Here is a 12,871-nt window from a genome sequence, read left to right as displayed (position 1 = left end):
TGGGGAAGGTCAATGGTCAATTCAGCTTCTGGTTTCTTAGAAGGCACCACATATAATTTGTGACTCAGACAGTATCATTGAGCAAAAGAAATCCAACATTAAGACCATACTGAGTACTGAATCACTCAAACTATACAGAAAATTATGGTATATTTCTGAAGATTGACTTTATTTTATTCTCATATAAAGTTTTATGAGTACTTCATTAAAATGTATACTATGAAATTAAAATGTGTATCTATGTAACTTCTCTGAAGGACAAGGATTGTTGACAATTATTTTAAAACCACTAAAAAATTATCGATTAAATTTACATTCAAAATGTTATCATATATCTATCTTCTGCAATCCTGCTGTTTTGTCTCTCTCTATATGACTTAGATAAGTCTATTTCCAAAGAAAATTTTAGAGATCTGAGCAATACCCCATTTCTCTGTAATTATGCATTTAACCTAAGTATCTTCTTTAGAATGTACAAAACCTCTCCAGAGTTTCCTCATGGCTGTCTTCATTTCTTTATTTCGTAGAGTGTAGATAAGTGGATTCAAGATAGGGGTGATGATGGTATAAAATACAGCAAGAAACTTATCCACAGAATGGTTGTTGAAAGGCCAGACATAGATGAAGATGCATGGACCAAAGAAGATCATCACCACTGTGATATGAGCTGTCAGAGTGGAACGGGCTTTGGATTGCCCAGTAGAAGCATGCCTCCTGATGGTTATGAGGATCACACTGTAGGAGACAAGCAAAATGAGGAAACAACTCATGGAGAGCATGCCACTGTTAGCAACAATGACTATCTGAACAAAATATGTGTCTGTGCATGCAAGTTTGCTAACCAGAGGGAGATCACAGAAAATGCTATCCACCACATTGGGACCACAGAAGGGCAAGTTCACAACAAATGGTACCTGAAGTCCTGCATGAAGGAGACCTATTAACCAAGGAATAATTGCAAGCAAAGTACACACCTTCTTGTTCATGATGGTCATGTAGTGTAAGGGCTTACAAATGGCCACATATCTGTCAAAGGCCATGGAAACCAATAGTACCATTTCATTTCCACCCAGTAAATGAAGAAGAAATATCTGAGTGAAGCAACCAAGAAAAGAAATAGTCTTCTTGTTTTTTACCAAGTTCACAATCATTTTAGGTGTGGCAAAGGAAGCAAGGGTCATATCTACAAAAGATAGATTCCCAAGGAGGAAGTACATGGGAGTGTTCAGATTTGGGGTGAAAAAAACAGTAACTATAATGAGAAGGTTACCTAAAACTGTTAACAAATAGATAATTGAGAAGAGTGGAAAGAGAAGAAACTCTATATCCGTGAAGCTTGTCAGTCCCACCAAAATGAATTCTGATACTTGAGTCTGATTTAATACTTCCATGGACTTGATCATATGGCTTGCTCACCGACGACCTGTATAGAGAAAACAAGATTACTTACACCATAGAGTTTGCTAAGTTCTGGGAAGAATGTGGAGAAAAATGTGAATACCTGTCCATTGTTGGTGGAATATAAATTAGTACAGCCAGTATGATAAACAATATGGAGATTCTTCAAGAAACTAAAAACAGAATGACCATATGATACAACTATTCTACTACTGGGTATATGTCCAAAGAAAATGAAGCCAGTATGTCAAATACACATCTGTACTCTCATGTTTATTACAGCACTATCCACAATAGCTAAGAAATGGAAAAACCTGCACATCCATTTCAAAAAATTACAATAAAGGATTTTAATATGTTCATTATAAAGAAATGATAAATGTTTATGATTCAAAACATGTCATGTACCCATAAGTTTGTACATTTTATGTTATTAGCTAAAAATAAATTTAATTCAAAATTAAAAGGAAAATGTGAAGAGATCCTACTGTACCTCTGAAATCAAATATTTTATTTGCAAACACATACATTAACTTACAACTAAGTATAATGTTTCGGAAATGAAAGATTGATGGCTGAGATACTACTTAAAGATATTTGTGATCTGAATGAGCTTAGAAAATAGCTCTCTCTGGTATCAAGTGGTGTGATCCTTTAGACTTGATTATCCACTCATATTCTATCCTTCAGCAAATAAGTTAATTGATTGAAAACTGGGGAAACTAAATCAATGTGAAAGCAAGAAACTGAGACAGTGAGTGGGACACTCAGTATTGGGGATGCAAGGATAGGAAAGATGACAGAATGAACAGAGCAGAAACATAATTAAGAATGATTTTAGGGTGATGAAGATTTAAATAGATTAACATTTGTGTAAAATAGATAAAACATGAGATTATACTTAAAATTCAAAAAGGTCTTTGAAGCAAATCATTATGGAAAAAAATGGATATACAAAAAAGTAGAGGAAAATAACACAGACATAATGCAGCTCAAACTCAATCTCATAACTTCTACAAAAATTAACTTTAAAGTGGATAATAAACCTAAATGTCACATTGAAAGCTAAAATCTCTTAAAAAATCAAAAACAGTGTGAGAGAGAGCAGGCAAAACTTTGGGTGAGGCAAATACTTTTAGACACAACTTCAAAATTGATGAAATACAAAATTGCATATGTCCTACAGAGTAGGACAAATTTATAAAAATGAATGTGTCACATGTGGAATAGCCACTGAATTAACAGTCACTCATAGAACACATGCAGAGCTATATGCTAGATCCAAACTGCATCTACCACAAATTTTCAGCTGTAGGATTTAGCCCTCAAGCCCTCACCTGTACAGTGCTTCCTTGCACTTATGAACAAATACAGTATGCCAAATGGGCTTAAGGATTTAGATGCAGGGATGTAACTTCTTTGTAAATAGAAAAAAAAATCTCTACTGCTTTGAAAAATACTCTTTTAAGTTGTTCCTGATTCCATTCTTCACATGATCTGTAACTTATCTCAGTGAAATCTCTATTTAAGGGCTATTATGGAGCAACAAAAAGAATAAAAGAATTGCAGGAATTCCATGATTTCCCTGAATGCTAAGTTATCTGAAGGACTTTGTGTTAGATGATGAGGGGGAAACATGCTTAGGTTTTCTCTACCACCAAAATGTACCCACTGGTACTATGAATATTATATAATCTTCTAAGCACTGTGCCACATCATAAAACTAACATAAAGAATATGACTCAGAAGTAAAAAACTTTAATTAATATAGTATATAAAAAGTCCTTAGCACAACATTCATCACACAGCTGGCACCCAGTAAATGTTAACTGTTGACACTATTCTTACTGCTTACTTAGTTCATTAGGGTAAAGCAAAGGGATTTAAACTCCGGAATTAATGACAGCAAATTTAAATGTCCATAAACCTGGAGTTAGGCTTATCACTGGAATAGGTTGTATACTATTAAAGGCATTTAAACACTATAAGTTTTATAATACAATTATTAAAATTAGTAGGCAATTGCCTAGTAAAAAGGAAACACTGAATAATGGAATGAATAGCATCATTATTGCATTCATACACTGAGTCATTTTCCATACTGTGTTGCTATTTGAATTGAACTCTGCTGTTCTGAAGCAAATTCTTGCATGATGTAGTTAAACACATGATCTCTCTTTGTCATGGGGTTGATGCTCTGCCATGTTTCTTTTCTCTTTGTTCACAATAAGTTAAATTGAACTCTATAATACACTGTAACAAAGTGTATCATCAGCTGAATCAACAAACAATCAACATTGGTTTGAATCTCATTATTCATCCTATTAACTTTAGGCAACAAGAAAACACTGGTCATGCCCAGAACACTCTGTACATAATAAAAATCTTAATTTTTCCATTATTTCACAAGATTCAATTTTTCAGCCATGAATTTGGAAATTTTGGTACATGAATATTGTATTAGCTATAACTTGAAATTCAGAGAAAAACTTAACAAGAGTCAGGATGTTGCCTCTCATCTTTCACATAGTTCTGATAACAAAAGCATTTACCCCTGCTTGCTGCATCACCGCAGAAGGAGTGTGTAAACCTTCTCTGGGGAAAATATTTATTTTGAGTTCAAGACTTGAGCTGGTGATCTGGTCCTCTCTAAATTTAAATTGTCAGCAGCACATTTACTTCAGTTTCTGATTTGAATGCTAAGATATCACCTGAATAGTGTGTCTTACTGGTTTTTGACCACAGCACTGTTGCAGAACTCTGCTGGTCAGACACCCCTGTGTAGCCAAGTGGGTCTAAGTCCTCTGTCAACCCTGGTATGGGACAGAAACTAAAGATTTCCAGAGCACACAGGCATGGAATGCACACTTTGCCTGGTTAAGGAGGAGTCTCCTTTCCTGATCAAATGTTGCCTTTGTGAAGTTGGACTCCCACTGTGCTATCTGATTCTGACCAATTCAGGAGACCTTGGGTCTCCCTAACCTCCAAGGGAATGTGTTGTATAGTAGATGGAGTCAGGAACTAATAATTTATTTCTGAAACTTATGTCAGATTTTAGATTCCACCACACCTCTTCCCACCAGGACGCCCCGCTGAAACTCCCCCCTACAAACACTGCTTCTCTTTATCTGCCTCCTTACCTGTTCTCCTCACTTCTCTGAGTGAATGACAAGGCTCAAACTTTTCTTGACTTTCACCTACTCAGTCCTTCCAGGTCTCCATTTTCATCATTTTCTCTCCAGGCTGACTTAACTTTGAAGAGAAAGTGGGTGTGGAATCCTTGCTCTTCCCACTGTGGGGAGGAATTGGGAATGCCTCGGAGCAGCTCACACAACAGAAGGGAGCCAAGGCTCAGAGAGGGGAGGGAATTATTGGTGGAGTCATGGAAGTAAAGCTGAATTCTTGATCTTCTAACTTCTGTGCTTCCTGCAGGCTGTAAGAGGTGTGTAGGACAGGTCTGCACTTCTTGTTTAGCACATCTTTGTGTTTCCTAAGCTCTTCATTCTTCCCAACTTCTTGGCAAAAGTTCTTTAATTGGAGCAGTTTCTCTCCTGAACTGGATGGAGTCTAATCAACAAGGATAATAACAAAATAAAATTCCAAGTAGAACTTCTGCCTAGGAATAGCGATGCTCAGAATCTCTGAAATTAGCAAGAGTCCTTGAGAGTTGGCTATTTTAAAAACTCATTTAATAGCAGCCCAGCTCTCTCCATAAAGCATTTAGAAAGAAAGATTTCAGGAAATTCGAGTCCCTCCTAAGAAGAAACTCATATGTGCCAATCAATCAGCTATCCTTTGCTTTTCTAACTCATGCTACTCTTGCACAAATTCTAAATTGAGACATTCTCAGTGGCACATTTCCTAACACACTGAATCAGAATTGATAATTCTCTCTTCTGTGTTCCCAAAACACTACCCTTACAATCTGTATGCAGTTGTTTTTATGTATTTCTTTCTCACTTCAATTTTTGTAAATCTTTTGATATATTATTATTGGCATATTAGCACCTAGCACAGTGTCTGACATATAATAAAGGCTCAACATTTTTCCTCAATGATAATAATTTTATTTATACATTAATATTATTATATGCCAACCCCTTTACTATGAACTTCTTGTAAATCTTATCATTAGCTTTTACTGCTACTGTTTTAATCCCCAGTAACTAACACACACACACACACACACACAAATCTGTTTTTAATTCTTCTTTTGGAAAACTTTTCAGAATTTCTGCAGTGTTTTCTGAAACCTGAGATTCTGCCTTTTACATATCAAGTCACAACACATTTATTGAACAATTGCTATTGTGTATGAGCTCTAATAGGCAAATGCATCGACTTTAATATTAACGATGCCTTCTTACCAGTTCAGATATAAGAAACACAATTCTAACGGGGAAATGGAGATGGTCATCAGCCTTCTGAATTCAGAGTTCCATAATAAAGTACAGATCATTGGATTATATCAACTCTAAACTTCAGACCTCCTAATATAGTCTGTTAGAATTAGGTAGTGGCCAATAAGTGCCAGAAAACTCTGCAAACTCTCAATAGGTGATTCTTATGGGAATTTGGTTTGTTGAGGGAATAATGCTTCAGGGCTACAAATTACTTGTCCAGTCTTTAACATTAATGATAGTTTGAATATCCAGATGCAGTTGGTCATACTAGGAAGACTGAAGAAGAATTTTTGAGCTGATGACTTCTTTTTATCTTTCTCTTATCCAAGCTATCTGTAGAATCATTATTTTTTCATTCTTCATTATTGAATAATGAGATTAAGCTAAATGTGTATGAGATAAGAGCATGCTGAGGTGGGACCTTAGGACTATACTCAGGTGTTAAAAATGTCACCTTTGCCACAAGCTACCACAAAGGCGGTTACACTTTACTAAGGAGAGAGGAATACACAATAGTAGGGGTAGGGGTTATGAAAGGTAGAGAGGACATTCAGAGGGATACAAGGCAGCAGAGAATGTATCTTCTGCAGAACAGCATGTACGGGTTTGGAGTTTAATCATTACACTGCACCTATAAGCCACCAATTTCTCAGTGCCTCAAACTTTTGTTAGTTCCATTCCTTTTCTGGACAATTAATCAGATAATACTTAAAGCAAATGTTTGTTGAGTGCCACTCTATGCCAGTCACTAGGCTAACATAAGGTACACAAATGCAGAAACAGGCCTCTATCCCTTCAGGAGCTGATAGTCTAGTGAAAATAAATAGCCTATGCACAAAGAGTTTTCTGTATAATAGGTATGGGGTCCACCTTTTATTATAATTCTCTCCTTTAGTCTTCACATGGAACTAATATGAATGTGTTTGTTCATGTGATTATCATTACTGCTATTATTAGTAGTAGTTGATAAATGATTGAATTTTCATTGTTTTTATAATTATCTCAAGATGAGAAAAATTTATTAAATTTAGTAAATTTACTAAGATAATTAATTTTCCCTGGCTTATCACAAATAATAATCCATTCTGTTATACAAGTCAGTGTTTCTTAGCCTGTATTTCATACTATGTCTTTAAAACAATTGAATAAATTGAATAATTTTTTTCTGCTAATACCTGCTTTAAAAATCTTTAGATGTTTACAAAACTGTAAATGTGTCCAGTTTCAGGACACCTTCAACAACTTCTTTCTGTCCAGCCTGGTTGCAAGGGATTCTAGTTGTTTGCCATGACAGTATTTACTTTATATAAAAAAAATGAAGACTAAGTAAAGCAATAGTGGAAATAGCAGGTTATTGTAGGAAAATTGCAGGAAACAACATAATCCATTTAATTCACATGGGTAGTTTGTATAGTTTTAATAATGGGGGTAGGGAGATAAATGCGTACTTTTATGCTATTATTCTTGCTTATTATTTTAGTTATCACATTAGTCCCTCTCAGTAACCAAATAAGAGATGGAAAATGTAAGAATATGTTGTAACTGTAAAGCTTTTAGGTACGGACAATGAAATCTAATCTGGCTACCTTTACTTGGAAGGACTAATGGACCTTTTGAAAGATGATGAAATATATGGAAATACCAGGAAATCAGATCTTTATGAGATTATAGAATTATGCACAGCTGTATGAAGAGCACTGCTCTCACTGTTGATTGCATGTTCAATCTGCCCGTGGTACCACAGGCAAAATACCACTTAAATTGCCAACCTTACAACCACAGGGACTTTACTGATACTAATTCTAACAAAGTTAGTTTCCATTCCCAGACATTACATATGTCTTCCACAGGAAGATACCTCTAAATATCGAAGCCATGCATCTGCACCTTATTTGTGAGGGTTTTGAGAAATATCATATTTTTACTGTATTTTTATTATTCTTTTTGACAAGTCAATTTACTCTAGTAATATTATCAAAATATAAAGATTTTCAAAAACTTTTAAGAAGTCACAGACAAGACAGGTTCTTGTATATATAATAATCATTGTTAATAATTTAAAATGTATGTGCATGGAGTTAGAATGAGGTTCAACCTTTTTTTTTTTCTTTCAAATCACCCTTAGAAGTGATGGGAAAAGGGAGAAACAGGTTTTCAGTGCCTTTATTTTGAATCAATTACAGAGTAAAATACACCAGCCTAGGCACCAGGTACAAATTCATAGAAAATGTCAATACAATTTCATCTACAAAAATAAGAATATTTTCTTTGTGACAAATTTGCAGCAAATTCTAAGGATATACAAGCTCTTGAATTGAAGGCCAGTCCAGCAATGACACAGAAATACAAACCTGAATGAGCTGAGGAACAAAATAAAGCAAAGACTATCTTGCTTAAGTAGGTGGAAGGAGCAGTCAGACTCAGGAAGGACATTTTAGACCCAGTCATGGGATGGCTTACTGAGGCTGAGTACACTGCCAGAGAGCATGGAATTGTGTTTCTTTCATATTACTTTTATTATACCATTTAAGATGTGGCTATGGTAAAGAACACGAAATTTTGCTGTGACTTATTTGAAGATCATATGATATAATATCTCCAGAAAACAGTGCTGTAAGGAAAAAAACAAAATAATATCTACAGTAATAACTGGGCATAGTGGTGCACACCTGTAATCCCAGTGGTTTAGGAGGCTGAGGCAGAAGGATCTAGAGTTCAAAGTCAGCCTCAGGAACTGTGAGGCACTAAGCAACTCAGTGAGACTCTGTCTCTAAATAGGGCTGGGGATGTTGCTCAGTGATCGAGTACCCCTGAGTTCATCCCTGGTACCCACCCCCTCAAAAAATTCTACAGAAAGTTACCTTTTGTAGTTTTTTACAAGATAAAAGGGGAAATAGGGTGAAAGTTACATTTCTGCATATCTGGGCAGAAAACAAAACACAAAATAATCAAACTTTTTTTCTTCAAGTGGCAAATGGCTATGAAATGGAAAAGATGGGGTACTGGATAGGTTTGAGAGAAGATGAAAGAAGAGTAGTAATTCTGTGAGTATACATTTTTTTCTATAACACTTGACACACATATGCATACATATGCTCATATATATTACTTATGGAATATATGGAGATTCAATACACACATATTAAACAAAGAAGGAGGGAAAGACCATAAAATGGAAATCAAGAGAATCAAACAAACCTAACGAGATTTCAAATGGATACAATAACAACACTGAACTAAGATAGAGTATAATTATCCAGCAACATCACCCCTGGGCATATGTTCAAGGGATATGGAATCAGTAAGTCAAAAAGACACTTGCAGTTCATTGCAACACTAATGCAATAGCCAAAACCAGTAATCAAAATATGTTATAGCAATAAAAAATTTCATTAATTACCTGTAACAGCAAACTTTTTTTTTCTTTTTTTTTTTATTGGTCGTTCATAACATTACATAGTTCTTAATACATCATATTACATGGTTTGATTCAAGTGGATTATGAACTCCCGCTTTTACCCCGTATACAAATTGCTGTATCACATCAGTTACACTTCCATTGATTGACATATTGCCTTTCTAGTGTCTGATGTATTCTGCTGTCTGTCCTATTCTCTACTATCCCCCCTCCCCTCCCCTCCCCTCCCCTCCCCTTTTCTCTCTCTACCCCTTCTACTGTAAATCATTTCTTCCATTTGTATTATCTTGTCTTACCCCTCCTTTCCTCTTATATGACATTTTGTATAACCCTGAGGATCGCCTTCCATTTCCATGCAATTTCCCTTCTCACTCCCTTTCCCTCCCACCTCTCATCCCTGTTTAATGTAAATATTCTTCTCAAGCTCTTCGTCCCTACCCTGTCCTTGTTAACTCCCCTTATATCAAAGGAGTCATTTGGTATTTGTTTTTTAAAGATTGACTAGCTTCACTTAGCATAATCTGCTCTAATGCCATCCATTTCCCTCCAAATTCTATGATTTTGTCATTTTTTAATGCAGAATAATACTCCATAGTATATAAATGCCACATTTTTTTTATCCATTCATCTATTGAAGGGCATCTAGGCTGGTTCCACAGTCTTGCTATCGTGAATTGAGCTGCTATGAACATCGATGTAGCAGTGTCCCTGTAGCATGCTCTTGTTAGGGCTTTAGGGAATAGACCAAGAAGGGGAATAGCTGGGTCAAATGGTGGTTCCATTCCCAGCTTTCCGAGAAATCTCCATACTGCTTTCCAAATTGGCTGCACCAATTTGCAGTCCCACCAGCAATGAACAAGAGTGCCCTTTTCCCCGCATCCTCTCCAGCACTTATTGTTGTTTGACTTCCTAATGGCTGCCAGTCTTACTGGAGTGAGATGGTATCTTAGGGTAGTTTTGATTTGCATTTCTCTGACTGCTAGCGATGGTGAGCATTTTTTCATGTACTTGTTGATTGATTGTATGTCCTCCTCTGAGAAGTGTCTGTTCAGGTCCTTGGCCCATTTATTGATTGGGTTATTTGTTATCTTATTGTCTAATTTTTTGAGTTCTTTGTATATTCTGGTTATTAGGGCTCTATCTGAAGTGTGTGGAGTAAAGATTTGTTCCCAGGATGTAGGCTCCCTGTTTACCTCTCTTATTGTTTCTTTTGCTGAGAAAAAACTTTTTAGTTTGAGTAAGTCCCATTTGTTGATTCTATTTGTTAACTCTAGCGCTATGGGTGTCCTATTGAGGAATTTGGAGCCCGATCCCACAGCGTGTAGATCATAACCAACTTTTTCTTCTATCAGATGCCGTGTCTCTGATTTAATATCAAGCTCCTTGATCCATTTTGAGTTAACTTTTGTGCACGGCGAGAGATAGGGATTCAGATTCATTTTGGTGCAAATGGATTTCCAGTTTTCCCAGCACCATTTGTTGAAGATGCTATCCTTCCTCCATTGTATGCTTTTAGCCCCTTTATCAAATATAAGATAGTTGTAGTTTTGTGGATTGGTTACTGTGTCCTCTATTCTGTACCATTGGTCCACCCGCCTGTTTTGGTACCAGTACCATGCTGTTTTTGTTACTATTGCTCTGTAGTATAGTTTGAAATCTGGTATCGCTATACCGCCTGATTGTAACAGCAAACTTAAAACAAATATTTGAAACTTGAAAATAAAAGAAGAGCATTACAGAGTAAATCATAAAGATTTTATATAATATAAATTGTGATTCAAATAAACAGAAAGATATTCTTATGTCAATGCTCATATGTAGGATAAACAACATAGCAAAATATGTCAATATTATCCCAAATATACATACTCAATAACTTTTAAAAAATGTTTGCAAAGCTATCATAAAGATTTATGCTATAGTAACCCAACTTTAAATAGAATAGAAAATATTGTGAACATAAAGATTGTGAACATGTCAACCAGTTGTTTAACCATATATAAATTGATAGTACACAAATTAATAAAGTAATCATAAGACAAAAGGTATATGGAACTGAATAGAAACATAGTTCTCAGTTTTATACGTGCATATACACACAAACATATATGAGCCGAGATCCACACAGAGATGTATGCTATGATGCTGACCAAGGAAGACAATGGAGGAAGGGCAGATTAAATCGGAGGTGTTCCTGGGAATAGTGGCTCATTAAAGAACATAAATGAAATTGGTTTCTACTCTACATGTATCCAAAGGTGCAGTCTGGAAGCACTGAATTACAAATTCAAAAACAATACAATAATAATACAATAAAATATTGAGGAATACATTTGAAATACATAGATGAGGAAGAACATCTATAAAAAAAAACTTTAAAAGTGAATAAAAAGGTAACATTTTAATAAATATAAAGAGATAAATAGTAAAAAATAGAATAAACTAGAATATACTAGAAAACATAACAAGTAAATCACAAATTCAAAAGAGAGATTTATAACATAGAAAACTGAAAAATTCACTTTTTCCACAAAAGCTGGGAAATTATTTTTCCCATGATTAAAATGATCTTTCCCATGATGAAAATTTTATGTGAAGGATTGCTTAGGGATCTTTGTTATCATGAAAAATCCACTTTGTGGTAAAAGAATATCTGAAACCGATGTGGCAAAACCTAAGAAATTTGGTAAAGTTACTTGTTATATCAGTACATGTTGGAATAACTTTCAGTTTACAGCTAGCAGCTACGAGCAACTCAGAGTGCTTGAAAAATCTATACTTGTTCAAGCCTGACAGAAACATCTGCAGGATGGGGTTCTCTGCTCTAGTGAACCATTAGTGAAACCACTTTCTTAGCACTTGTGGTTAGCGATGCCAAACTACCAGGCCAGGAAACTGATAGTCAGGAGCGTCAGGGCATGAAACCCCTGACTCAGAAGGCCTCCTCCCCTAGAGACAAAGACCCTTCCAGACTGCTTTCCACCATGATAGCAATATTTAGAGCTTCCTCATAGTGAGGTTACATTAGGCATAAGATGATTAGCTTATGGATATTATCTTGCTTATGTATGATTGGTGGGCATGCCTCACCAGAACCCTATAATAGTTGTATGCATTCCAAAAATAAACAGGCTGCTGGACATCGACTGCCATTGTCACCAGCCAGCTTCTCACCAGCCCCTGGTGTCTGTGTGTTGACTCCACATCTCTATTCCTGTGACTGAGGTAGCCAATGGACTAATTGACCACACCAGTGACCAGAACGACCACAAGTACATACATTTGACTCTACAATTGAAATATTTTACAGGAATGAATACAAAGATGCCTAAGAAACACAAGGACCCTATGCTTCTTCCTACATTTATTAAAATAACAATTCATTGTAAAATATTCTGCAAACATGTGCCTAGGAATACAGGTCTTTAAGTGACCTTTAACTCTCTTAGCTATAGCATATTGCTTAGAGGCAGTGTAGGAGAATTATGGGACTGAAGACTGCAGGTGTCACTAGGAGTTTGGTAAACAGAGCATTTGACTTTGATATGAAAAATGACATAAAATGTTTGTTTATTCTAATTCCCACAGACTGGAGATCAAAACTTACAAGTTAGTATACTCTAAGGCTTTTTTGTTGCAACTTAATGAGATG

The 12,871-nt window shown here is 35.7% G+C and overlaps 1 protein-coding gene across 1 annotated transcript; it reads right to left on the bottom strand.

Annotated features, from left to right (window-relative positions):
* Positions 1-452: 452 nt before the first annotated feature.
* LOC113176178 (olfactory receptor 4K17) lies at positions 453-1,406 on the bottom strand. The gene has a single exon (XM_026380627.2). The coding sequence runs from the start codon at positions 1,401-1,403 to the stop codon at positions 453-455; it is 951 nt and encodes a 316-aa protein (XP_026236412.2). The 5' UTR covers positions 1,404-1,406.
* Between the last annotated feature and the right edge of the window lie 11,465 nt (positions 1,407-12,871).

The sequence above is a fragment of the Urocitellus parryii genome, chromosome 6, assembly GCF_045843805.1.
Source record: "Urocitellus parryii isolate mUroPar1 chromosome 6, mUroPar1.hap1, whole genome shotgun sequence".
Classification (NCBI taxonomy): Eukaryota; Metazoa; Chordata; class Mammalia; order Rodentia; family Sciuridae; genus Urocitellus; species Urocitellus parryii.
Note: the sequence above shows the minus strand (reverse complement) of the source record. Positions and strands in the feature narration are given on the sequence as shown.